At 44.2% G+C, this 26,611-nt stretch overlaps 1 protein-coding gene across 1 annotated transcript in view; it reads left to right on the forward strand.

Annotated features, from left to right (window-relative positions):
- The window catches only part of mrpl32 (mitochondrial ribosomal protein L32), a 29,550-nt gene that overhangs the window by 1,797 nt on the left and 1,142 nt on the right, over window positions 1-26,611 (forward strand). Inside the window, exon 2 of the mRNA XM_069907297.1 lies at window positions 25,706-25,893. Within this exon, the coding sequence (XP_069763398.1) occupies window positions 25,706-25,893 (188 nt within the window). The remainder of the gene's footprint in view (window positions 1-25,705; window positions 25,894-26,611) is intronic.

Consider the following 26,611-nt stretch of genomic DNA (forward strand, 5'->3'; position numbering starts at 1 on the left):
AGAGAAGTAGAATCTCAGCACAAGAGAGAGCAATTAGAGGAGGAGCTAGAAGCCATGCGACAACGCTGTTCCATGATGAGCAAGATTGTTCGCACCAGTCAGGACTGAGCCAAAGAATAGGAAGATAAGCATGTCCAAACGATCTGCCGTAATATTAAACTCTGGCAGCAGCTCTGTGCAGATAAAGAAAGGCATGGAGTAGAATCCTATCCACATCGTATTCGTGCCATGATAAGGAATGGCGACGATCCTGATGTAATTGATGAATGGGACGGGGATATCCGGAATGATGACCATGGTAATAATGCAGATACTCTTCAGCATGTGCCTAACATAGTGCCTTCTCCACCTGCTGTTCACGCCCGCCCCATAAAGCAGCAGACTTCCCAAACAGACGGAAGGGGGAATGATGTAAGGGTAGAGATTGAAAGGATAGATAACCCGATCTCCCAAGCGGACCCAGGGGAAAATACCCGAACCCCTGCTTATGCTCTATGGCCTACCCCCTCGACAGGATGGCCTAGGCCTCATCTAGCCAACTGGGCAAAGGAGCCTGTGGGCCAAAGTGGGAGCAGAGGTCAAGAGCAGTCAATGATACGTGACTTCTCTATAAAAGAGCTGGCTGCCATTGGAGATCGATATAGGCAAAAGGCGGGAGAAACTCTGGCAGCCTGGCTCCTGCATGTTTGGGAACAAGGAGGGGGTAATGTATATTTAACCCCTGAGGAATTGTTGGGATTAGGAACATTATCTACTTATATCCGGGTCACTGCTGAGCTGCGGGGTAGAGGAAGAGAGATGGATTACTTACTTGGCACTCTAGGGGATGCCCTGTTACGAATATACCCGTCACCAGTAGATTGGGATTTACATTTACAGAACAATTGGGGCACCCCAGAGGAGGCTATAGCAGTAATTCGTCAATGGGCCCTGGCCTCTGCCTTTTATGCAGGGTGTTTGAGGCTGTGGGTACATGGGGGGAGCCCTGATGAAGAGATTACTGCCACCATCAATGCTTTGCAAGAAGAAGGGTTAGTGAGGCCCACAACGTCGCCCTTTGGCCAGTCCAGAAGCCGGATGGCTCCTGGAGAATGACAGTTGATTATTGTTTCTTGAACAAACATGCCCCACCACTTGCTTCGGCAGTTCTGGACATTGTCACCCTTATTGAAAACATTGCTACTGGGAACTCAGGAACATGGTATGCTGTCATTAATCTCGCTAACGCCTTCTTTAGTATTCTTATAGCTGAGGTCTCACAGGATCAGTTCACCTTTACCTGGAAGGGGTGTCAGTATACCTTCACCTGCCTCCCTCAGGGCTATGTACACTCTCCCACTATTTGCCACTCGTGATTTGGAGAAGGTGCCAGTATCGCCTTCCCTCTCAATTCACCATTATATTGATGATGTGACGATCCAAGGGGCCATAGAAGAGATGGTACAGAAAGCAGAACAAGAGGACGCCTGGTTTACTGACGGTAGCAGCCGGTGGGTGGAAGGAAAGCAGAAGTGGAAGGCGGTGGCTTACCATCCCAGGTCAGGAACTCACTTATTGGAGGAGGGGGATGGTGGCTCCAGTTAGTATGCTGAGTTGAAGGCAGTCACTTCACCACTAGACCCCCATGAAGAGGTGATGTGCCTTCTTCACGATGCCATTGATGTGTTCGGTCCAGAAAAGAACCTCTGAGATAGTCACTCCCAAGACCTTAAATTTGCTCACCCTCTCTATCTCTGATTCCCCCAATGATCATCAATTGTATACGTCTGGCTTTCCTTTCCTGAAGTCAACAATCAGCTCTAGTTTTGCTAACATTGAATGCAAAGTTATTGTTGGTACACCATTCAGCCAAATTTACAATCTCCATCCTGTATGTTGACTCATCCCCTTCCATTATACAATCTACTATGTGGTATCATCGGGTTCGTAGGTGTAAATTGAGTAGAGCAGGGGGCTAAGAAAACAGCCCTGTGTGCTCTGAGATTGTGGAGATTTTTGAAGGTTGGTAAGACAAAGATATATTGCTGAAGTTTCAGGCCTAAACCATTCTTCAAGGAACAGCAGAATGAGTGTCCTGGTCAGAGTCTTTGGAGTTGCCTATTTCTTTAAATAGGCATTGAACAAGTTTTTTTTTCCTCTCTATCTTTGGTCATAATTTATTTTTACAGGGTTTAGAATGGAATGTCTAAGGAATCAACAAGTGAAAACACAGCGAAATGCTGGAGGAACTTAGCTGGTCTTTCAGCGTCCATTGGAGACAAAGATATATTGTGGGCATTTTCTCACCCAGCCAGACAACCAATATGGCCTGGCTCGTGTAGCTGATGGGTGTAAGTCATCTTTGATGCTGTAAATGTTGGCTTGGAAGACGATGCTAGTGTTGGTTTCTTGCCTTTCCAATTAATTTGGAAGAGTTTGCAGGCTCAGCATATTGTTTTGCTTGTGCTTGGTATAAGTATTCTAGCTAGAAAGGAAGATTTCCTGGAAGATCATTAGCTTTGAGCCAAAACTGAAGTCTTAGTCTATAAATTCTCTTTTCCTCAATTAATCAAAGGCCACGGTAGAATGTTGAAGATGGAAGATGTGTTGAATGTTTTCATAATTGTCTGTCTTGCTGAAAACTTCTCAAGGTCTAGGAATTGGTATGTTTCACCATGAAATTTTATTTTTAGTGGTAGTGTCTTGTGAAACCCTGGCCAGAATGTAGTCACCATATTGATTTGAGGATTATTCTACTCCTGTTTGAGATTTAGTGTAATATTGAAGAAGAAAGATTGGTGAAATTATTATGGTAATTGACACAGCCTTGTTTGACATTTTTCTTTATTTAGAATAGTTGTGTAGATGGTTTGGGTAGCTAGCATGGCACAGTGGAGTAATTATAAGATAGTCAAATTTCTGACTGTAGACACGTTTTAGTGTGTTCTACAGTACCTCCCAAGATATGGAGCCAAAGTTTTGATAAACCCAGTAAGGGGTTGTGTTATGGCAAATGTCAAAAATATCTTCTTGGGTTGTCGTGCAATGAAGATCAAGCTAATGTATCTCTGGGTAGACTGTCTCCACATTGTGCAGCTCTTTAGTCATTGGGAAGAGATGCTGTGAAGGACCCTAGTTTTGCCTTTGCTTGTGGTGGTCAGCAGGGAAACCACTTGATAGTTAACTCAATGTCAATGGTGGCAGCCAGTGGTCACAATTAATACATCTCCAAGGTCCCTTAAAATATCCTGCTTTACCCAAAATATGGGTAATGAGGTTATAGATTTGTGACGGAATCTCTTCATTGTAAGTTTAGGATTTTAGCAGGAAAATAGTGGTACTAAAGCAATCCAATACAAGACATTCATGAAATGCTAAAGGCCATCAGGAACAGAACTGTATTCATAACAGTCTTTAATTTCAAAGGGCCAGCGTGTCTTTCACATCACTATTCTATTAAGCCACGCAACCATTTAATGGGTACTTGATAGTCAGCAGAGACAGGGTAGGCCAAAGGGCCTGTTTTTGATCTGTCTGCCTTTGATTTCCTCCGCAAGCATCTTTTTTTAAAAAAAAAATTCTTCCATTTACATCCCTTTTAACTTTGCACCATTATGGTATGCCTAACTTTCCCACAGACTAAAAATATAATAGCAATTTTTGCACAGCTCCCTGCATCCTGTTATATTTGTACTATCTGCTTTTGTTAGTTTGCAAAGACCACTTGGTTGTGTTATAGAAGTACTGTACTTTTGAAAACAGTGTCTACTCGTGCAGCAATGAGATGACATTGAGCTCATAAGGGATAAGAGCAGAATTCAGTTATTCCATTATGGCTGATTTACTACCCTTTTCAACCGCATTCTCCTGTCGCATCAATGCCCTTGATTCCCTTTCTAATCAAGAACCTATTGACCTTCCATCTTAAATAAACCCAATGACTTGGACTCTAACCATTTGCAGCAATGAATTTTATAGATTTACCTACCATTGGGGTAAATAAATTCCTCCTCGTCTTTGTTCTTAAGGGTCATTTTTGTATTCTGAGGCTGTGCCCTCTGGTCCTATGTCTCCTCCCCACCATAGGAAACACCCTGTCAAGTCCACTCTATCGATGCCTTTCAGTATTTAATAGGTTTCAATGAGATCCTCCCCACATTCTTCTAAATTTCAGCGAGTACAGTCCCAGAGACATCAAATGCTCCTTGTATGATAGCCCTTTCATTTTGGAAATCATTCATATGAACCTCCTTTGGATCTGTCTAATGCCAACAAATCCTTCATCAGATAGGGAAGGCCAAAACTGCTCCCATTACTTCAAATGCGGTCCAACCTTGTAAAGCCTCAACATTGTGTCCCTGCTTTTTTATTATATCCTTCTTGAAATGAATGCAAGCATTGCATTTGTCTTCCACCGGCTCCATGCAAGTTAACCTCCCAAGTGTCTCTGCACCATCAATTTCTGAATTAGTTGTCCATTTAGAAAATACACCTTTATTCCTTCCACCAAAGTACATGATTACATTTCTCTATACTGCATTACCCCCAAAACTTCATCCTTAATAATATTGATGATAATCCCATCCTGTCCTTATCTGAGGATGATGTGCGTGCTGCCTTCAGGATAGTGAATCCAATTAAAGCATCTGGTATGAATGGAGTGCTTGGCCGAATATTAAGAATCTGTGCTAATCAACTTACCAATGTATTCACGGATAGCATCAATATCTAATTTTAGCAGTGTAATAACCTGTCTTAATGACTGTTGACCAGTAGTACTTACATCAACAGTGATGAAGTGCTTAGAAAGGCTGGTGATGAAGCCTGTCTGAGCGATGACATGGATGCATTCCAGTTCTCCTATTTGTAGGAATAGGTCTACGGTAGATGCCATCTCACTGGCTCTACACAAAGCCCTGGAATACCTGGACAGCAAAGATACATACATCACTTGCATCTTTATCGACTACAGTTTGGCATGAAACACCATCAAACAGATCAGCAAACTCCAAGACCTGGGAGTTAACACCCCTCTGTGTAATTGGATCATGGATTTCCTCACTTCCAGACCACAATCAGTGAAGATTGCTAAGAACTTCTTCACAATCTCCTCAGCACCAGAGCATCACAGGGGTGTGTTCTTAGCCCCTTTCTCTACTCATTTGACACCTACGACTGTAGCTAGGTATGACAATAACACCATCTACAAATTTGTGGATGATCTACAGTGGTGAATTGTATAAAGGAAGGGGATGAGTCAGTGTACAGGATGGAGGTTGAAAACTTGGCTGAATGGTGCACCAGAAACAAACTTGTACTCAATGTCACCAAAACTAAGGAGCTGATTGTTAACTTCAGGAAAGGAAAGCAAGAGTTAAATTATCAGGTGATCATTGGGGGATCAGAGGTAGAGAAGGTGAACAAATTTAAGTTCTTAGGATTCACTATCTCAGAGATCTTTCCTGGACCCAACACACTAATGGCATCATGAAGAAAGCACGTCACAGTTTCAACTTCCTCAGGAGTTTGCGGTACAACATCAGAAACCCTGACAAATTTCTACAGAAATGTGGAAAGTGTGCTGACCAACTGCATCATGATCTAGTATGAGAACACCAATACCCCTGAGTGTAAAACCTTCCAAAAGGCAGTGGGCACAGCCTAAGACATCACAGGCAAAACCCTCCCCACTATTGAGTACAACTACAGGGAACGCTGCTGCTCAATTTATCAAAGATCCACACCATCAGGCACACGCTCTGTTCTTGCTGCTGGCATCAGGAAAGGGGTATAGGGGGCACAGAACCTGTTACACCAGGTTCAGGAACAGCTCCACTCATTTATGGACTCTTACTCAAAATTATTAACTGGAGCTAAAAAGACACCATTGTTGAAACATTTGATTACTATTTGGAATAAGATAAATGATGAAATTGGAGTAAAAGGCAGTATATTGCTTAAAATGCCTTTGATTCAAAATCAACTTGTACCTTTTTCAAAAGATAATTGTTTTTAATCATTTGGTCCAATAAGAGTATTAAAATATTGAAGATTGTTATTACCAAGACCAATCGATGTCATTTGAACAATTGAGGAACAAACATTGAATACCTAATAATACTTTATTTTGTTATTTTCAATTGAGAACATTCTTAAGGGAAAAATTAGGTCAAGAGATGTGGCCACCTATTTGTAGTGAGGTGGAAACCCTTATTAGGAGAGGAAATATTAAGAAATTTACATCAGTCATATATCTTTTACATAAATCTAGATAGAAATGACAAATGATGAGCGAAAATGGTTTGATCTCTGCCAAGATAGTGTGACAAATACTATTAATGTAAATTATAGATTGGTTCAGTATAATTTCTTGCATCATTTATATTGAATGCCACAAAAATTAAATAGATCAATGCTTTAGGTAATGATGAAGAGATGGGTACTTTTTTTTTACATTTGACTTAGTCCTGTTCCTTTTGGGCTGATTTAAGAAATGTTTTAGAACCAGTTACAGTACAGGTACACAATCCTTTATCCAGAACCCTTGGGGGACAGTGTGTTCCGAATTTCGGATCTTTCCTAATTTCAGATTTTTCCGAATTTCGGAAAGCGTACCCGAGGATTTTGGAGCTTTCCGAATTTTAGATGTCCAGATAACCGATCACGAACCTGTACGGTATTTCCATTAAACCCAGGCCTATTCTTATTAGGGGAAATAGAAGGAACAAGACCCAAGTTGAAATTATCAATTTATCAAATGAAATTTGTTAAAATAGCATTAGCGGTATTGAGGAAATGTATTGCAGTGACTTGGAAATTGAACTCGCATTTAGGAATGGGAATGTGGAATACAGAAATACAAAGCTGTATTCCTTTAGATAAAATCGGATACAACTGGATAATTAAATATCCTATATTTTTGTGAATTTGAAGCCCATATATGCAAACATTAGGTATGTAGGAATTCTTCCAGCCTTTCTCGACCTGTGTTAACCTTCCTTAAAATGAAATGGCTATATAAGATCTGTTTAATTCCAAAGTGTTTGAATGCAATCCTCCAGGCAATCGAGGTACTATAATGTTTCTTTTATAATGCTGTTTTCCTTTTACAGTTACATAATTCTTTATCCGGAACCCTTGGGGGACAATGTTTTCCGAATTGTGGATTTTTCTAGATTTCAGAACTAAAGCCAGCTGCCCCAGATTTAAGCTCATCAGAATTGTCATGCCGTTATCCACCCACTTCCCATCATGCTGCCGTCTCTCTCCCCCCTCGGCCACCCAAGTGGCGCTCCTGTCTCTCCCCCCACCCGAGTGGCGCCGCTGTCTCTCCCCCCCACCCGAGTGGCGCCGCCGTCTCTCCCCCCCACCCGAGTGGCGCCGCCGTCTCTCCCCCCCACCCGAGTGGCGCCGCCGTCTCTCCCCCCCACCCGAGTGGCGCCGCCGTCTCTCCCCCCCACCCGAGTGGCGCCGCCGTCTCTCCCCCCCACCCGAGTGGCGCCGCCGTCTCTCCCCCCCACCCGAGTGGCGCCGCCGTCTCTCCCCCCCACCCGAGTGGCGCCGCCGTCTCTCCCCCCCACCCGAGTGGCGCCGCCGTCTCTCCCCCCCACCCGAGTGGCGCCGCCGTCTCTCCCCCCACCCGAGTGGCGCCGCCGTCTCTCCCCCCCACCCGAGTGGCGCCGCCGTCTCTCCCCCCCACCCGAGTGGCGCCGCCGTCTCTCCCCCCCACCCGAGTGGCGCCGCCGTCTCTCCCCCCCACCCGAGTGGCGCCGCCGTCTCTCCCCCCCACCCGAGTGGCGCCGCCGTCTCTCCCCCCCACCCGAGTGGCGCCGCCGTCTCTCCCCCCCACCCGAGTGGCGCCGCCGTCTCTCCCCCCCACCCGAGTGGCGCCGCCGTCTCTCCCCCCCACCCGAGTGGCGCCGCCGTCTCTCCCCCCCACCCGAGTGGCGCCGCCGTCTCTCCCCCCCACCCGAGTGGCGCCGCCGTCTCTCCCCCCCACCCGAGTGGCGCCGCCGTCTCTCCCCCCCACCCGAGTGGCGCCGCCGTCTCTCCCCCCCACCCGAGTGGCGCCGCCGTCTCTCCCCCCCACCCGAGTGGCGCCGCCGTCTCTCCCCCCCACCCGAGTGGCGCCGCCGTCTCTCCCCCCCACCCGAGTGGCGCCGCCGTCTCTCCCCCCCCGCCCGAGTGGCGCCGCCGTCTCTCCCCCCCCGCCCGAGTGGCGCCGCCGTCTCTCCCCCCCCGCCCGAGTGGCGCCGCCGTCTCTCCCCCCCCCCGCCATAGTGGCGCCGCCGTCTCTCCCCCCCCCGCCCGAGTGGCGCCGCCGTCTCTCCCCCCCCCCGCCCGAGTGGCGCCGCCGTCTCTCCCCCCCCCGCCATAGTGGCGCCGCCGTCTCTCCCCCCCCCGCCCGAGTGGCGCCGCCGTCTCTCCCCCCCCCCCGCCCGAGTGGCGCCGCCGTCTCTCCCCCACCCCGCCCGAGTGGCGCCGCCGTCTCTCCCCCACCCCGCCCGAGTGGCGCCGCCGTCTCTCCCCCACCCCGCCCGAGTGGCGCCGCCGTCTCTCCCCCACCCCGCCCGAGTGGCGCCGCCGTCTCTCCCCCACCCCGCCCGAGTGGCGCCGCCGTCTCTCCCCCACCCCGCCCGAGTGGCGCCGCCGTCTCTCCCCCACCCCGCCCGAGTGGCGCCGCCGTCTCTCCCCCACCCCGCCCGAGTGGCGCCGCCGTCTCTCCCCCACCCCGCCCGAGTGGCGCCGCCGTCTCTCCCCCACCCCGCCCGAGTGGCGCCGCCGTCTCTCCCCCACCCCGCCCGAGTGGCGCCGCCGTCTCTCCCCCACCCCGCCCGAGTGGCGCCGCCGTCTCTCCCCCACACCGCCCGAGTGGCGCCGCCGTCTCTCCCCCACCCCGCCCGAGTGGCGCCGCCGTCTCTCCCCCACCCCGCCCGAGTGGCGCCGCCGTCTCTCCCCCACCCCGCCCGAGTGGCGCCGCCGTCTCTCCCCCACCCCGCCCGAGTGGCGCCGCCGTCTCTCCCCCACCCCGCCCGAGTGGCGCCGCCGTCTCTCCCCCACCCCGCCCGAGTGGCGCCGCCGTCTCTCCCCCACCCCGCCCGAGTGGCGCCGCCGTCTCTCCCCCACCCCGCCCGAGTGGCGCCGCCGTCTCTCCCCCACCCCGCCCGAGTGGCGCCGCCGTCTCTCCCCCACCCCGCCCGAGTGGCGCCGCCGTCTCTCCCCCACCCCGCCCGAGTGGCGCCGCCGTCTCTCCCCCACCCCGCCCGAGTGGCGCCGCCGTCTCTCCCCCACCCCGCCCGAGTGGCGCCGCCGTCTCTCCCCCACCCCGCCCGAGTGGCGCCGCCGTCTCTCCCCCACCCCGCCCGAGTGGCGCCGCCGTCTCTCCCCACCCCGCCCGAGTTGCACTGTACTCTCTTGCTCTCTCTCTCCTCTCTCTCCTCTCTCTCCTCTCTCTCCTCTCTCTCCTCTCTCTCCTCTCTCTCCTCTCTCTCCTCTCTCTCCTCTCTCTCCTCTCCCTCCTCTCCCTCCTCTCCCTCCTCTCCCTCCTCTCCCTCCTCTCCCTCCTCTCCCTCCTCTCCCTCCTCTCCCTCCTCTCCCTCCTCTCCCTCCTCTCCCTCCTCTCCCTCCTCTCCCTCCTCTCTCTCCTCTCTCTCCTCTCTCTCCTCTCTCTCCTCTCTACTAGCACCAGTGGGAAAAATGCTGGTTTTTGGAGCTTTCCAGATTTTAGATGTCCAGATAAAGGATTGGGTACCTGTACTGTATATAAAAAAAATATTACATGTATATTTTTCTTAAAAGGGTGGGGAAGGTAGGATTGGGACAAGAAAGGGTATAACCATAATGTAATGAATGAATTACTCTTCAATTTAAGCTCTCATGGTATTGTATGATGACTTATTACATGTATGGAGTATTGCAGTCATTTGTTTTCTGTTTACATTTCTTTGTTTACATGTTTACACTGTGTATAGTTCAATTTTGCACTACCAATTAGTTGTAGTTCTTGCACGCCTGCAGGAAAAAGAATCTCAGGGTTGTATGTGATGTCATGTATGTACTCTGACAATAAATCTAAAATAGTCCAAGATCTTATCAGCCACTGAAGTCAGGCGAACTGGGACATATCCTGTCTTTTGTCTCTCTCCCTTCTTAGGGAGTGATGTGACATTTGCAATTTTCCAGTCGTGTAGAACTATTCCAGAATCAGATTCTTGAAAGATCACCATTCCTGCCTCAACAATCTCTTCAGATACCTCTTAAAGAACACGCAATCCAACCTGGACAATTGGGTTGGACAGGAGGATACTTTATACTTTGAGATTATCCAGTGAAATGATTTTTTTTCTATACAGTGCAACACCTGGTCACAACTTCTTCTCACAGCCAAAAGACCAGTACCTTCAGCTTCAAGAACTGTTTCTCTCCAACAACTATTTAGCTCTGGAATGTACACTTGTTGCATTAATCATAGACACTATTGGCAGCTCGGTTTGGTACAGCCGTCGGGTGCGGTTTAAACTAATTTGGCAGGGGGGTGGGAACCTGTATGATAGGGCAAAGGACAGGAAAGATAAAACAGGAAAAGTTAGGTTAGGCAGCGAAAGTAAAAAAAATCAGAAAGAGCAAGAAGGGCGAAAAAAGCAAATCTTAATGCAAGAAGCATTCGGAACAAGGTAGATGAATTAGCTGTGGAAATTGAGATAAACAAATATGATTTGATTGGGATTACAGAAACATGGCTGCAAGGTGGGCAAGCCTGGGAACTTAAGATCCCGGGGTATACGATATTTAGGAGGGATCGGCAAGAAAGAAAAGGGGGTGGGGTAGTATTGATGGTGAGAGAAGGGACCGACACGATTGACAGAAAGGATATCAACTCGGAAGATGCGGAATCTACATGGGTAGAACTGAGGAATAGCAAGGGGCGGAAAATGTTAGTGGGGGTGGTATATAGGCCTCCAAATAGTAGTGTAGAGGTGAGGGAAGGCATTAAAAGAGAAATTAGAGAAGCGTGCAATAAGGGAGACTTTAATTTACATATAGATTGGACTAGCCAAATTAGTAAAAATACTGAGGAGGAGGAATTCCTTGAATGTTTATGGGACGGTTATCTAGACCAATATGTCGAGGAACCAACTCAGGAGCAGGCCATTTTAGATTGGGTATTATGCAATGATAAGGGGCTAATCAACAATCTTGTACAAGGCCCTTTGGGTAGGAACGATAACAATATGATCGAATTCTCACTCGACATGGAGAGTGATGAAATTAAAGCCGAGACTAAGGTCCTGAATTTAAATAAAGGGAATTATGATGGTATGAGATGGGAGTTGAGTAAGATTGATTGGGTGGTGTTTATGGGGGAGTTGACTTTGGATAGACAATGGAAAGCATTCACAGATCTAATGGAGAAATTGCAAAAATCGTTTATACCGGTTTGGCATAAAAAGGTGACTCAACCATGGATAACAAGGGAAATTAGAGACAGCATATCAATTGGCCAAAAAAATACCACAACCGAAGACTGGGAGCAATTCAAGATGCACCAAAGGAGGACAAAGGGATTAATCAAGAGAGCAAAAATAAATTACGAAAGTAAGCTTGCGGCAAATATAAAAACCGACTGCAAAAGGTTTTATAAATATGTCAAGAGGAAAAGATTGGTGAAATCCAGAGTAGGTCCTTTGCAGTCGAAATCAGGGGAATATATAATGGGGAATAAGGAAATGGTAGACCAATTAAATTCTTACTTTCATTCTGATTTACAAGAGAGGATACAAATAACCTCCCAAGGATGTTGGGAAACATAGAGACTAATGCAAGGGAGGAACTGAAAGAAATCAGTATCTCTAAGGACATGGTCTTGGGGAAATTGATGGGATTGAAGGCAGATAAATCCCAAGGGCCTGATAATCTACATCCTAGGGTACTTAAGGAAGTGGCCATTCAGATAGCAGATGCTTTAAGAATTATTTTCCAGAACTCGATAGACTCAGGATCAGTACCCATGGATTGGAGAACAGCTAATGTTACCCCACTATTTAAAAAGGGGGGTAGAGAAAAAGCGGGGAATTGTAGGCCGGTGAGCCTTACATCAGTAGTGGGCAAAATGATGGAATCCATTATTAAGGATGTAATAGCGGAGCATGTGACTAGCAGAGAAGGGATCGGACAGAGTCAATATGGATTTACAAAAGGTAAATCGTGCTTGACAAATCTATTGGAATTCTTTGAGATGGTGACAGGTAAAATAGATTGGGGAGAGCCAGTGGATGTGGTGTACCTGGACTTCCAAAAGGCCTTCGATAAGGTCCCGCATAAATGACTGGCTTCCAAAATCAAGGCTCATGGGATTGGGGGCAAAGTATTGATGTGGATTGAGAACTGGCTGGCAGGTAGAAGACAGAGAGTTGGGATAAATGGCTCGTTTTCTGAGTGGCAGGCGGTGACCAGTGGGGTGCCACAGAGATCTGTACTGGGACTCCAGCTGTTCACAATTTACATTAATGATCTGGATGAGGGGATTGGATGTAATATCTCCAAATTTGCAGATGACACTAAGCTAGGAGGGGTTGTGTGCACGGAAGAGGGGGGTCAGGAAGCTCCAGTGTGATTTGGATAAATTGAGGGACTGGGCAGATACATGGCAAATGCACTACAATGTGGATAAATGTGAGGTTATCCACTTTGGTAATACAAACCGGAGGGCAGATTACTATTTGAATGGCAATAGATTAAGAGATGGGGAAGTGCAAAGAGACCTAGGGTACTTGTACACCAGTCTCTGAAGGCGAGCATGCAGGTACAGTGGGCGGTTAAAAAGGCAAATGGTATGTTGGCCTTCATATCAAGAGGGTTTGAGTCTAGGAACAAGGATATCTGACTGCAGCTGTACAGGGCCTTGGTGAGAACCCAGCTGGAGTATTGTGTGCAGTTATGGTCACCTTATCTAAGGAAGGATGTTCTTGCAATGGAGGGATGCAGAGGCGATTCACCAGGCTGATACCTGGAATGGCAGGAATGACTTATGAGGAAAGATTGCGCAAATTGGGATTGTACTCGCTGGAGTTTAGAAGATTGAGAGGGGATCTCATAGAGACATATAAAATTCTGGCAGGACTGGACAGAATGGATGCAGATGGGATGTTTCCAATGATGGGAAAATCCAGAACCCGGGGCCATGGTTTGAGGATAATAGGCAAACCATTTAGGACCGAGATGAGGAGGAATTTCTTTACCCAGAGGGTGGTGAATCTGTGGAATTCATTGCCACAGAGGGCAGTAGAGGCAGGTTCATTAAATATATCTAAGAGGGAATTAGATCTATTTCTTCAGTATAAGGGTATTAAAGGTTACGGAGAGAAGGTGGGGACGGGGTACTGAACTTTAAGATCAGCCATGATCTCGTTGAATGGCGGAGCAGGCTCGAACGGTCGAATGACCTACTCCTGCTCCTATCTTCTATGTTTTTCTATGTTTCTAAAAGACTGTACTATTTTTCAGTCACTTTTGCTTTCTATTAGGATAATTATTTTTTATATTTCTTATTTCTAATTCAATTATGTATACTCATAGTTAAAACAATGCTGGAGAAACTCAGCAGGTCAAACAGCGTACCTCATACAGCAAAGATAAAGATGCATATCCAATACTCGTGGTTTCTCTCTAAGCAAAGCATCTGTTCAGCTGAAACAAGTAAAAATGTCGGTGCCTATGTACATTGTGCAATAAACTTATCATTAACACAAGTACCCAAACATTTGTTCCCAGAATTAAACTGGAATGCTGTCTTGGCTGTAAGGGGAAGTCGTATAGTTTTACAAGTTGAGAATTCACAACAGTAATTTTGGAAACCCATATGTGCCTTTGTATACAGGAACCAGGTGCTGGTACCATGGAGACTGGTGTGTTTTCAGAGGAGCACTGTTAGAGCTCCAAAGTGCTAAGCTGCTTTGCAAATCCTTATAATAAGCAGATTAGTTCTGTTGCACTTTTTTTATTATGCAATCTGCTGGGTTGTCCACTTAATTTATTGATTTTGGTATATTTCCTAATATATTTGTTGTTAAATGTAATTAAGGTAGATGGCTCTCCAGTCAGGGAGACAAGTTGACATCAAAAGCAGGTTGACTTCATTGCTGATGGTTGTATCCTCTCATGACAAGACCCTGTATGTGAGCGAAACATTTTATTTTCTCAACGCTTGCATCCCTGCTAGTGCAGTGGTGTCAAACTCAAATTCACGGAGGGCCAAAATTAAAAACTTGGACTAAGTCGAGGGCCGAACTAAATATTTATTGAAAATTTTCAACAACATCTGCATGTTTTCTCTTCTTTCAACATATGTAATGTTAAACTTTAGGATATAACTTTAGGAGGATAATGTTACAGGTCAGGAGTAGGTAGCTCAAGTTCACCCTTTGCTTGTCCTGAGGGAAACATATTTGGTCCCTATGGAGATGTAGTCAGCATTCACAGGTTGTGTCCATTTTGGCCTGCATCAGGACTCAGCATTTCCTGCTCACTCCTCAGGCTCTAGGTCTCTATTCACCCTCGACCCACCATCCCTCTACCTGACCAGTCCTTTACCCAACCTCTACTCACCCCTCACTCCACTCGCTCTGCCTCTACCCACCCCATCCTATACACGCCCCTCTACTGCCTCTCCCCTCAACCTGTTCCTCCCTCTACCCGTCTCTCACCCTCTAATCACCCCTCCCCTATTCGCCCTGCCCCTCCCCTTTTACATCTTCCCTATCCACCCCTCCTTCTACTCATCCCTCCCTCTAACTGCCCCTCGCACCACCATAACTTCCCCTGCCCATTACTCCTCACCTACACCCTCTGCCCACCCCTGCTTACCCACCCACTCAGGCCCAGCGCGCTGCCGATCAGCCTTTGCGGAACAGTGGGGGGCGTGCGCAGCCTGCCATGTCCGTCGCGCCGACAGGAAATCACAGGCGCTCGCCAATCTGCCGCACCACTCGACAGGTGGGAGAAGTGACTGGTTGTGCAGGGAGCCTTCCAACTGGCTTGCCGGCTGATGACATCGACAGACTTCTCGTGTTACAATTTTGTTTTCCCCGTTCTCAAAGTTTGCACGGTCAACCTGCAACACTCCTGCTCCCTCCGCGTCCCGTGGATCTGATGCCCGGGTGTTGTTAGGATTCCCAGCAGAAGGTTTGTGGAACTTTACCATTCTGGATTCCTTTTTGAGAATATTCTGGCCATCTTTTAAGGGGAGTGGTTTTAGGGGAGAGGGGATAGTTAGGGGGTGGGGAAGGATGTGCAATGAAGGGGGAGGATGGTGGGGGTGACATTACCAAAAAACAGCATCGGCTCTCACTGCAGGGCGGGCCACCTCTAATACATTTTTTAAATGATCTTTCGGGCCAAATATAATTATATGGCCCGCGGGCCAGAGTTTGACATATGTGAGCTAGTGTATTTTCCAAGAAAGTACTTGTAAATTGTGGATAACCGAGAGATGTTTTTGAACTACAGTACAACTCCGATTATCCGAAAATGTCAGGATAATGTTAGATAAACATTTTGTTTTAAGAGAATTGGTCTTTTTTTTTAAAAGCAGCCCAGTAGCAACAGCAAATCACTTGTATCAATGTTTAAACAACAATGAACAACAAGGGAAGGCTTTTTAAGCATTAAAATAATGTTTAATTCTCAGCAAAAAAAAAAGTGCCAATCATTAAGACCTCCCACTGCAGCTAATCCCTGACACATTTGCACCACTACCGCTGATCCCCAGGGAGGCTTCCCAGGCTGGTGGAACACTCACTGGCAAGTCACCGTCTCCCTGGTTACTGGAGCTACCGAGACCAGAGTCCAGACTTCGAATCGTCCCCTGCTGGACCTACAGCACACTGGGGAGTCAGGTGTGCGAGTGTGGTTGTAGGCCAAGGGGAGTGTTCGAAGTCTGTATCAGGGATATCCACTGGGTCGAGGTAGGAGGGGAGGGAATGCCACTGAGTTCGATGTCCCACTCCTGCCCGGTAGGCTGCACTCTGATGATGTCGGTACAAGGGATTCTTCCGACTGCTTACAGCTGGGAGACAGTGGGGCGCAGTTTGAGAGAAAATTCAATAGGGGAAGGTGAAGAAGAAGTGGGAAGAGAGAAGGGAAGGAGATGACTGAAACAAGGACAATCATTCTTCTAATTTCATGTCGGGTGAATTTATTTTTCAACCTTTGAGGTCAGTTTGGCTCTGAAAAAATTTCAGATATATTAGGATCTCTGATTTGTTTCAGATATCCTCATTTATCCAAAAATGTTAAAATTTCAGATAATCTGAGTTGTACTGTATTTGAACACAAGGGGTCATTGTTCTGATGTCACAGGAAGAGCATTTTATGATGAGAACACTTTACCAATGAATTTTAAAATGCAATGACAGAATTCTTTTTTAATCTTGATCCACAAGGAGAAATAGCTTTCTCTGAGTGTTTATCTGACCTAAATTGCCATAGAGATGATAGTTATGTCATGCTTTTGGAGATGTCAGCTAACTGGGAATTTCTATGACAGTCAATTAATGCACAATAAATTGTCACAAAAGGATTGAAGGATGAATAATATCCAGAATATTGTTGAAAGCATCTGTATTCTAGATCAAACACCCGCTGAGAGATATTTCTTGAAGAGATTCCTTGTGTTCCATTTATATAATTTGGTTGGTTGTACACTACCTGTTGGGTTCTAAGTTTATCATCATATCTGATGGTTTAGAAGAATTCTTCTCTGAAGAACTCCTCTCATTTGGATAAGTGTTCTCTACACTTAGATTCTTGATTTTAATGCTACAAAGGCATGGAGATTTGTTTCAATAAAAAAAACCTGTGATTTGTTGTGGGCCAAGGTGCTGTGGAAAAATGTACATTACAAGATGGGTGTTCTCATAATATTTGTGCATTATTCTCTAATGGAGCAGAAAGTTCATAGAGCTTCTGAGTCCACAACCACAATCTGCTTGGTTACTATTATGGAGGAATAGATAAGCATAACAGGTGCTTCAGCAGCCTCTGTATTTTACCCATGCAGCAAGATGACTGTGACCCAGCCTCGTGCTCTTTGCTCCTGTGTGAGGGCAAAATAAAAAATGTACTGATAGCTTTCTTGGCCTTAAGATGTCCTAAAACATTTCAAAGCCAATTATAAGGAAAGCAAAGGGCAATTTGCTCAAAGCAATTCTATAACGGAAATATAAGAATGACCTGGCACTTTAAAATACAGTTTTACAGAGAGGCATTAGATAGGGTCTGCTCTTTGTTGAATAGTGCCATAATACATTTACCATATGTAGGCTTTCATTTAACAGAGAACAATACAGCACAGACTGGGCCCTTTGTGCTGACTCGTATATCCATTCTGAAATTTAATATTAGCTCTGAATAATTGCACCTGCTATTAATGCAATGCCTTTGTACTTCACCTCATTGTCAACCTCGATGTTGTGCTCAAGACTGTGGAGTGGAACAGGGGTCTACAGCTGGGGACATGGATAATTTACTTGATTGGAGAAACTCTAATTTACTGTCTCAAAAACCCTTCAGATTTGTGGCTGATCTATTTCCCCTGGACAGATGTGGCTCAGTTAGTAGCACCTGCCCCATTGAGTGAAAAGAATATCCATTTAAGAGTCACTCCACTGACCTCAAAAATTTAGTTTAACACATGTGCAGAACTGAAGGAGTGGTGCATTGGTCAGGTGTTTTCCTTTTGTACCCTCTGTGAATATCACACACATTTATTATTATGATATTAACATTTTGGGATGAGGTGATGTACAATTGCAATTAAATTTCAAAAGCACTTGCTTATTTTGTAAAGTGCTTTTGAGCAACAGGAATACATTAGAAGCTCCCTTATACATGCTACTTAATCTCTGCCTCCTCAATTAATGCTTCAGGATGGTTGATCTATGCTGATCATTTTTAATTACAAAATGAAATATACAGAGCTGATTGAAATTTCCTCAGAATACTTGTGGTTATGGTTTTTACATTTAAGAAACTTTAGTCATTTATGATTGAAGTTACTGCAATCTGCCATGGAGGATGCTGGAACCACGGAGAGATCAAGCTTATTGCTTTCAATAAGTAGGAATTCCAGCCTTTTTTTCCACACCTGTCAGTCTTTCCATTCCTCCTAAGAAAATTTTAGTTCTCTCAATTATTGTCAATCTTTAGAAAGATCCATAAATACTGATCTAGGATAATACCAAAGGAATAGAAACACTTTTGATCATGACGCCTTTACAGTGCCAGCGATTGGGATTGGACCTGAATTTGTATGTTCTCTCCGTGTTTGCGTGGATTTCCCCGGGAGTCTCTGGTGTAAAAGTTTGCTCGTCCCATAAATTTATCTGTGAATAAAGAACACAGCAGAGAACCACAGAAACCAGTTTAAAATATAAACCATTTTAATACTTCAATGCAATAACACCAGTGGGAGAAAGGGGGCACAATGTAAAGTCAGTGACTTTCCTCCAGTGCTGATTCCTTTCTCAAAGTTCATGCAGAAATGGGTCTGCTTATATGGTGAATATTATCAATGCCTACATGTGGTCTTGCATGTTCTCACTAATTGGAAACGGCTTTCACATTTGTTGATGAAATTGCATTGATCACTCTACCGTAACTCTCAAAGTTTTTAATCACTTCTTAGCTTCAGTCACTCATTCAGGACTGTAACAGTTAATGTCTCAGATGTGGAATGTGGCAGTTCTGTACTCCCTCATTAATAAAAAAAAGCATTATAACTGATTTACGTGACATCATTTCTGGGGAAATGAGTCCTAATTACTTCTTTGGAAACCGAAAGAAGTAATTCTACTTTGGCCAACTTCTACAATAATAAGTCCCGGGATCCTTTACCATGCCACAAAATAATAATAAAATTGTCCACAAATTCTCTCACTGGTTTCTTCCCACCCTTCAAAAACGTACCAGGGAGTAGATAAATGCATGGAAGTTGGGTGGCATGGACTCGTAGCGCTGACTTGGCCTGTTAAAATCTTTAAGAAATTGCTATTGCTTCTGCTTCCTCTTGTGTATCATGATTCTTAACGTGCACTGAATGTAGGGACTCTAAAATCCTCAATTTGCCTGGCATCAAAACACTTGCTAAAATTTTAGAACAAAATAACAACATAAATTGGAGAACAACGCCCTGATTTCTATCTCCGCTATCTCCAACCAGACAGCATCAATACTAACATCTCCAGTTTCCATTAATCCCTCCCACGTTTTTCCCACTGACTCCTTTCCTGGAGCTCCTCAGTCTCTTCCTTTCTCCTATCAGAGAGCATCTTTCTCAGCCCCATCCCCATCACCTCTCAGCTCCTTTCTCTTTTTCACCCTCCCATTTTATTCAGGCATCTGCCTGACTTTTGATATACCTGCAATGTCACCTGCCTAGCGCTTTCCATCGACACAGAGCTCTCCAGCACTTTTGTCTACTACACCAGACCCCAGCATCTGCAGAATTCTTGTTCACCAATATTAAAACAAAATCAGTATATGTCACATCAATTATTTTTTTACTCGAGTGTAAAATAAACTCATTGCGAATTATAATAATTTCAGGAGTAAAGGAAGGAAAAGTAACAATAGTTCTTTCAGCTTTTAAGAGAAATGTTATGGATTCCATTGAATTGTTTGTTCAGATTTAGGATGGGGATGCAAAATGCTTCAGCGGAGGAAATTGTTGTTAAATTTACCATGTGTGTCATTCCTATATTATAGTTGCTGCTTAAGATAGTTTTATAGTTCCTAATATTAATTTAGTTCATGCATTATACTTGGGTTTACAATTATTTACTGAAGACTTTAGAAAAGCTTTCCAAGTATCTTAAGTGAAACATGAAAGTCTGCAGAGGCTGTGATTATATTAAAAACACCAAAGTGCTGGAGAAGCTCAGCAGGTTAGTGTCCATAGGAGTTAAAGGTCAAAAACTAAAGTCTGGTCTGAGCCCTTCTTGTCTGCTGTTCAGCGTCAACTGCTGAGTTCCTCTAGCATTTTTGTGTTTCTCAGTAAATCATTAGTTTTTGACAATCACCTTTTGTTTTTCTGGAATATTTAGTTGATTTTTTTTTGTCATTGATTCGCTGCTCCTCTAATTCCTTGCCCTTTAATATAATCAGTTGCCTCATAAGGGCTACAAGAAAAGTTTTAAGTGAAATTTGAATGCATTGCACCACTGAAGTCCTCATTGGGTCCCAAGTTGCCTGATGGAAAACTGACTGCAAATTTATGCACAGAATGGTTCCACAATCAGGGATATGATAAAGATCCGATTTCTTTTGTGATTTTGGGTTAAAAATAAATTTGACCAAGTCGCCGATTTTGCTCCCACTTTTAAATCTCTTGGGTGACGGACCTCCAGTCAGAAGGGGAGCATCTTCCCAATCCTGCACTAAAATTATTAGTCGGATTTGAGGGTTCATGTACATTGCTGAGGGCTTTCGCTGAAAAGCACCTGGGAGCAAAGTGTAAAGCACATGGTGAGGATTGACAAATTATTGCATAATCCTATTCCTTAAGTTTCCATTGTGATTTCTGAAGTTCCAGAGTTAAAATTCAGAAGTATTTTAAGGAATTGAGTGTTCCTATTGTAACATTTATGGGTTTAGCTTGCAAAACCAATTTATACTATAGGTACAGACATTTCCAATAGATTTGCATTTGCTGGTCATTGTCACCCGCGGGACTCAGTGACCTATTTTAAAATGCGGATTCTCCCTCCCTCTCATTCGAACCCCCATCTCTCTCTCCCTCGCTCATTTTAACCCCTGTCTCTCCCTCCCTCTGTCTCTCTCTCTTTCATTCGGAACCCCCTTCTTTCTCTCTCTCTTTTGAATCTTTCATGCTCTTTTTATTTAAATCGAAGGTAGATTGATTGGTCCAGACTTGCTCATCTTCGATCTTCCAATGGGGATAGCATTGCGGAATCTATCTAAAACGGTCGACCCGTGTTGCCGAGTTGAAACGGGAAGGGCTGTTAACACTGTGATGACGTTGTGAGCGTGTGAGGTAATTCAAATTGTAGCGACTTCATCATAGCAATGTACTTGCTTAATGATTTGGTTACAACATTCAAAAGCTTTGATTGAATTCTAAGACTACATAGAATGTACACTGCTATCAAATGCATATGTTGTTCCGCTGCCAATTTGAGTGCACAGCAATGACACTTCTGGGCACGTATGTTTTACATCGCAGTTGACGCCGATGCTACTGCAATACACTTCCCGCCTCTTGCTTTGGGAAGCTGGCTTGCAGTGTGAAATGACTTGGGAAGCCGGCTTTTTTTTTTGCCTCTGTGTGAACATTCAAGCCAGCTTTGCTGTATAAAAGTGACTAAAGACATCTGGGAACCGAGGGCTGTGGTGAACTGGCTCTATAAAGGATTTGAAGGGCTTGTGCACATCGGCTGTAATATTTGATTGATAAGCTAGGCCTGACAGACCAAGTAGCTCAACTTTTGCTCCTATTTTTCTGTGTTCCCTTGGTGGTTCACCCCCCACCCCCCCAACCTCCTCTGGATGTGAAAGTCTTCTTGCTTCCAAGTTTTCAAGGTCATCGTGACTTTTTCTCCCACTACATTCTCGACAAAGGGCTCACGCCCAACATATTGACTGGTTCTCACTTCTTCTGGATGCTCCTGAGTTTCTCCAGCACTTTTGTGTATTGCACGAGACCCCAGCATCTGCAGATTTTCTTGTCTACCCCTCTCTCTCTCTATTGGTGTCTCCTGACCTGAGTGTTGCAGTATTTCCTATACTCTTATTAACAGACTAGTTCTTGAGGAGAGGCTTCCAATGCCATGAAAGTCTACTTTAAGAATAGCTACTTCAATCATTCTTTAAAACTGCAGACCCACCCATTTCCATCACTTCCTAATTTCTGACCTGCTTAAGACATCTGGTAAATTACCAAACTTTAGAAATCAAATATTGGCCACCAAACTCTGATTTTTACTGATTGTGTTCTTAGAATTTTGAGAGTGCTGTTGTTAACTTGCCTGCCTTTCAAGGTCAAGAAAAGTTTATAGCAGGGTGGTTTTAAATATTGTCTGGTCTTGAGACTGTCTTGGGGAAAAAAAAGATAGCCTGAAATAAAAACCACATGCTGGAAAATCTCAATAGATAATACAGCATCTGTGGAAATAAAAACAAGAGTGAAGTACAAAAATGTGCAAATGCTATGATTACAGTCAAAACATAGAAAGCCTGGAGAAACTCAGCTATTCCTGCAGCGTCCAGAAGAGGTAAAGTTATATTACTGACGTTTTGGGCCTGAGCCCTTCTTCAGGGTATAAATAAAAAGCAGGGAGTAAAAAATCAAAAACTACCTAGCTCTCCACTCAGCTCTGGATCACCTCGAAAACAGCAATTCATTCATACAGCTGTTCTTCATTGACCACAGCTCGGCTTTCAACACCATTATTCCCTCAATGCAACTGGATCCTCGACTTTCTCATCGAAAGATCACAGTCGGTACGAATTGGAAACGTTTCCGCCTCACTGATTATCAACACAGGCCCACCCCAAGGATGCATGGCTTAGCCCACTGCTCTACTCATTATACACCCATGACTGTGTGGCCAGGCACAATCCCAATGCTGTCTGCTAGTTTCCCAATGACACCACAGTTGTTGGCAGAATTACAAACGCTGTTTCGACAGCCTCATTTTAGGTCTGCTATATCTGCTATATTTTCCAATACAAACAATTCTAGTATCAGTATTAATCAAATCCTAGTGATTTGTTCTAGAAGATTTCCCAGATCTTCCCAGAAAGGCCTCACCTTGGAACATAACCAGGTTGAATGCAAAAAGGTTCCTGTTTCTTTGCCACATCTAAAATATTAATCTGATATTTCTGATTTTAATTTGTGTAATTTTTGAGGCATAAGATGTAGTTGGTTGCAAAGAATAGTGTCAATCTATACCTTATGTTAATAGCATTGGTCATGCAGTCCTGATGTAAGTCGGGCCAGCTTTTTTTCTCAATCACGTACACAAATTTGTCTCCCATCTTTGTCTAGATTTATGTAACCCCTTTTTCAGGGTACCCATTTGAAGTAAGAAATAACACTTTTGAAATAAATTTCTTTGTCATCCCCTTTCGAACCAGGGTCTTTGATTCACCACACTGCAGTAAGGTTATCATTGGGCCCAATTTGTCCCTTAAATAAGATCTTAGTTTTGCCATATTTGGTTTTTAATTGATCAAATGGTATTAATTTCCCTGCTCATAACAATCCTTGATACACCTGATCTCTTTTTAGGACCAGGTGTCCAGGATTTTATTGTCCATTCTGAAAGGAATAAACCTATTTTGAGCTAGAGACATTTTAGGAGATGGGCCTCCTTTAGTCCTGACGATCATTTATTCCAAATATTAATTATATGTTTTAATAAGGGGGTTCTTTTAAACCCAAAATTAATTTTGAATTCCATTTTTATATATATATATATATATATATATATATATAAAATCTTCTGCTATCCTCTCTTTAACCTTAGGCAGCTCTTTTTTTGCCCAAGAAGGCTTGGCTCCTTCGTCAAAGAGGGAGGTGGCAAACTTCATTTGGGCTGCCCAATTACATTTCTTGAAGCCTGAGAGCTTCAAATCTCCCATCTTTTAATCCCATTATAATTTAATCATAGAGACTCCAGGTGTCCTACCCTTCCAGAGGAATTTCCTGATGCTTTTGCTTAAGTGTTGAAAAATCTGCTGAGATAATGGAATCAGTAATGTCTGGAAAAGATATTGGGCCAACAAGAGTTATTGGGGAGATTCATCCATTTACCAAAGTTTTCCTCGATTCTCTTAAGTGAGGGAAGATGGTTCAACTTAAATAAATTCTAAGTTACTATCTACCTTTATCCCTAAATATTGTATACCATTTAGTGGCCACTGAAATTGTGAATTTCTCTGAATTTGAGGCTGTCGAAATACCAATTAGAATTTGTAAAATCGCAGTGAACAGGAAATGCATGGCAGAATCTGATTCCTATCTAGATATGAATCGTTGGCAAGCACAAATATATGCTTGTATTCCCCTGGAGAAAATTACTTATAACCTGAGGAAAAAATACAATGAGTTTGTAAAAAAAATTTGGAGTCCATATCTTCAACACGTAGGTTTGGATTCTTAATTACGCCACCACCCCTGCCCTTGGTCCCTGTATCTTTGAACCACATGGGATTCTGGGTAAGTCAGGATAATTTGTTCCTTGGGAGAAGATTGATGAATCCAATGAAACATTTTTCTTTTTGTCTCTTTTCTCTCTTCAATTCTATTGACTCTCCTTTTTTTCTAGGGTTGGGGGAGAGGGTTAGGGCTTGTCCTTTTTTTTATTGTTTTTTTTTACCCAAAATCAACATAAAATTATTTATTTTATGTAATTGATGAATTTCACATTGATAGGAAAATATTAATAAAATAATTTTTAAAATCGCAAACTGCAATGAGGAAGCGTACAGGGGGGAGATAGATAGCTCGTCAAATGGTGTAATGACAACAACCTAGCACTCAACGTCAGCAAAACCAAGGAGATGATTGTGGACTTCAAGAGGAAGTTGGAAATATGACACATTTCTCATCGAGGGCTCAGTAGTGAAGAGGGTCCAGAACTTCAAATTTCTGGGTGTCATCATCTCCGAGGATCTGTCCTGGAGCCTCCACATTGATGTAATCGTGAAGAAGGCTTGCTAGTGGCTATACTTTGTGAGGTGTCTGAAGTGATTCGATATGTCACTGAAGTCTTTCATAAACGTTTACAGATGTACCGTGGAGAGCATTCTGGCTGGTTGCAAGAACAAACTCTACAGGGTTGTTACTTCAGCCTGTGACATCACAGGCACCAGCTTAACTCCATCGAGGACATCTACATGAGGCAGTGTCTTAAAAAAGCAACCTCTATCCTCAAAGACCCCCTTCACCCAGGCCATGCCCTCTTCACTCTGCTACCATCAGGGGAAAGGTACAGGAGCCTGAATTTGAGCACTCAGCGGCGCAAGGACAGCTTCTTCCCTGCTGCCATCAGAGACACTGCTTGACTTTTCATGCACTACTTGTTTTATATGGTAATGTCAGATGGTTATAATCTGAATGTTTGCTCTCTGATGCTGCTTCAAAAACACCGGGTTTCATGCCTTGTTATGACAATAAATAGTCTAATTCTGAATAAGCATGAAAAATCTTTGCTGAAAACCAATGGACGCTGCAGAACCAGCTGAGTTTCTCCAGCATTTCTGTGTTTTGGAGAGAAACAGGATTTCAAATCTGGAGCCCTTTTGTCAAAAGGTAACCTTTATTTCTGATATTACAATAATTGATGCACACCAACTGTACTTCCTTAGATATTGTGAGATTCCTTAGATATTGTGAGATCACAAAGGTGCTATTAGATACAGTATGTAGGTCTTCCTTCTGACAGCTTCCTGTCATGAACAAATAGCTTCCATTTATGTCATTATGTCATTATGATGCCTACTTTCATTTGAGAATGCTCTCTGAGTGTGTTCACAATTGATCCCAACTCCTGAAAATTTGTTGTCTCTTGCTCTTCCCATTCACCTCTCAGCAAAACAACAATATAACATAACATAACAATTACAGCACGGAAACAGGCCATTAGGCCCTTCTAGTCCGCACCGAACTCTGATTTGTTTACGTTTCCTGTTTCTTTGCTTTCAGCTCCTGCATTGGCAGTACATGCTTCGATATCCTTCCCTCAATTTGACCCAGAAGTCTGTGAGAAAGACCAGAATGACAGCCCTGACTTTTTCGATAGTATCCTCTTGATGGCAGCACCCAAGAAACGGCGCACAATTGAAGTTAACCGCTGCAGAAGAAGGGACGTGAGGAAACTTGAAAAAGTTAAGGTACTTGTAAAGAAAGGAATTGGGCAGCAACTTTTGGGGCAATGATTAATGATTAAACCTGCAACTCTCCCCTTCACTTCCCCTCTCACCAGAAATCCCCACAGACATCTTCCACTTGCAGAATGACACTAGACAACAATTTATTTCAAAAAGTTACCTTCCTGAACAAAAAAGATTGTGATAGACAACATCAAGCACGTAGGAAGTTGGAGAAACATTGAATTAATTTTTATTGAATTTAGCATGTTTAATAGCATAATGATACTGACACATTGCGAGAGTTCAACAGTCCTAAAATGTTTTGCTGCTGCTTTTTATGTTTGTACTCGGCATCTGATGCCTCTCATGTCATTGTCCAACTATAGTCGGCCAGCATTGATGGGTTCCAGTAGCCCTGATGCCGCTTTTCCATGGTCGAAATGTCCTGGTGAAACTTTTCACCATATTTGTCACTGACTGCACCAAGATCAGCAGGGAAGGAGTCCGAGTGTGAAGGCAGTAAATGAATTTTCAACGACATGCTGCACTTCATGGTTTTGTCTGCTTGAAAGAGACTCAAAAATGACAGGAAATCACAAAAATACATTATAGCTATAAAAAATACGTGACAGGAAATTTTAAGATGATTTTCATGATTGGTGGCCCAAAATCCATAAAATACACCCAAAAGTGTTCAGGAAGAAAAATTTTTGTTGTCTAGTGTTATCTCATGAGAATG

Source organism: Narcine bancroftii, chromosome 1 (assembly GCF_036971445.1).
Source record: "Narcine bancroftii isolate sNarBan1 chromosome 1, sNarBan1.hap1, whole genome shotgun sequence".
NCBI classification, from domain to species: Eukaryota; Metazoa; Chordata; class Chondrichthyes; order Torpediniformes; family Narcinidae; genus Narcine; species Narcine bancroftii.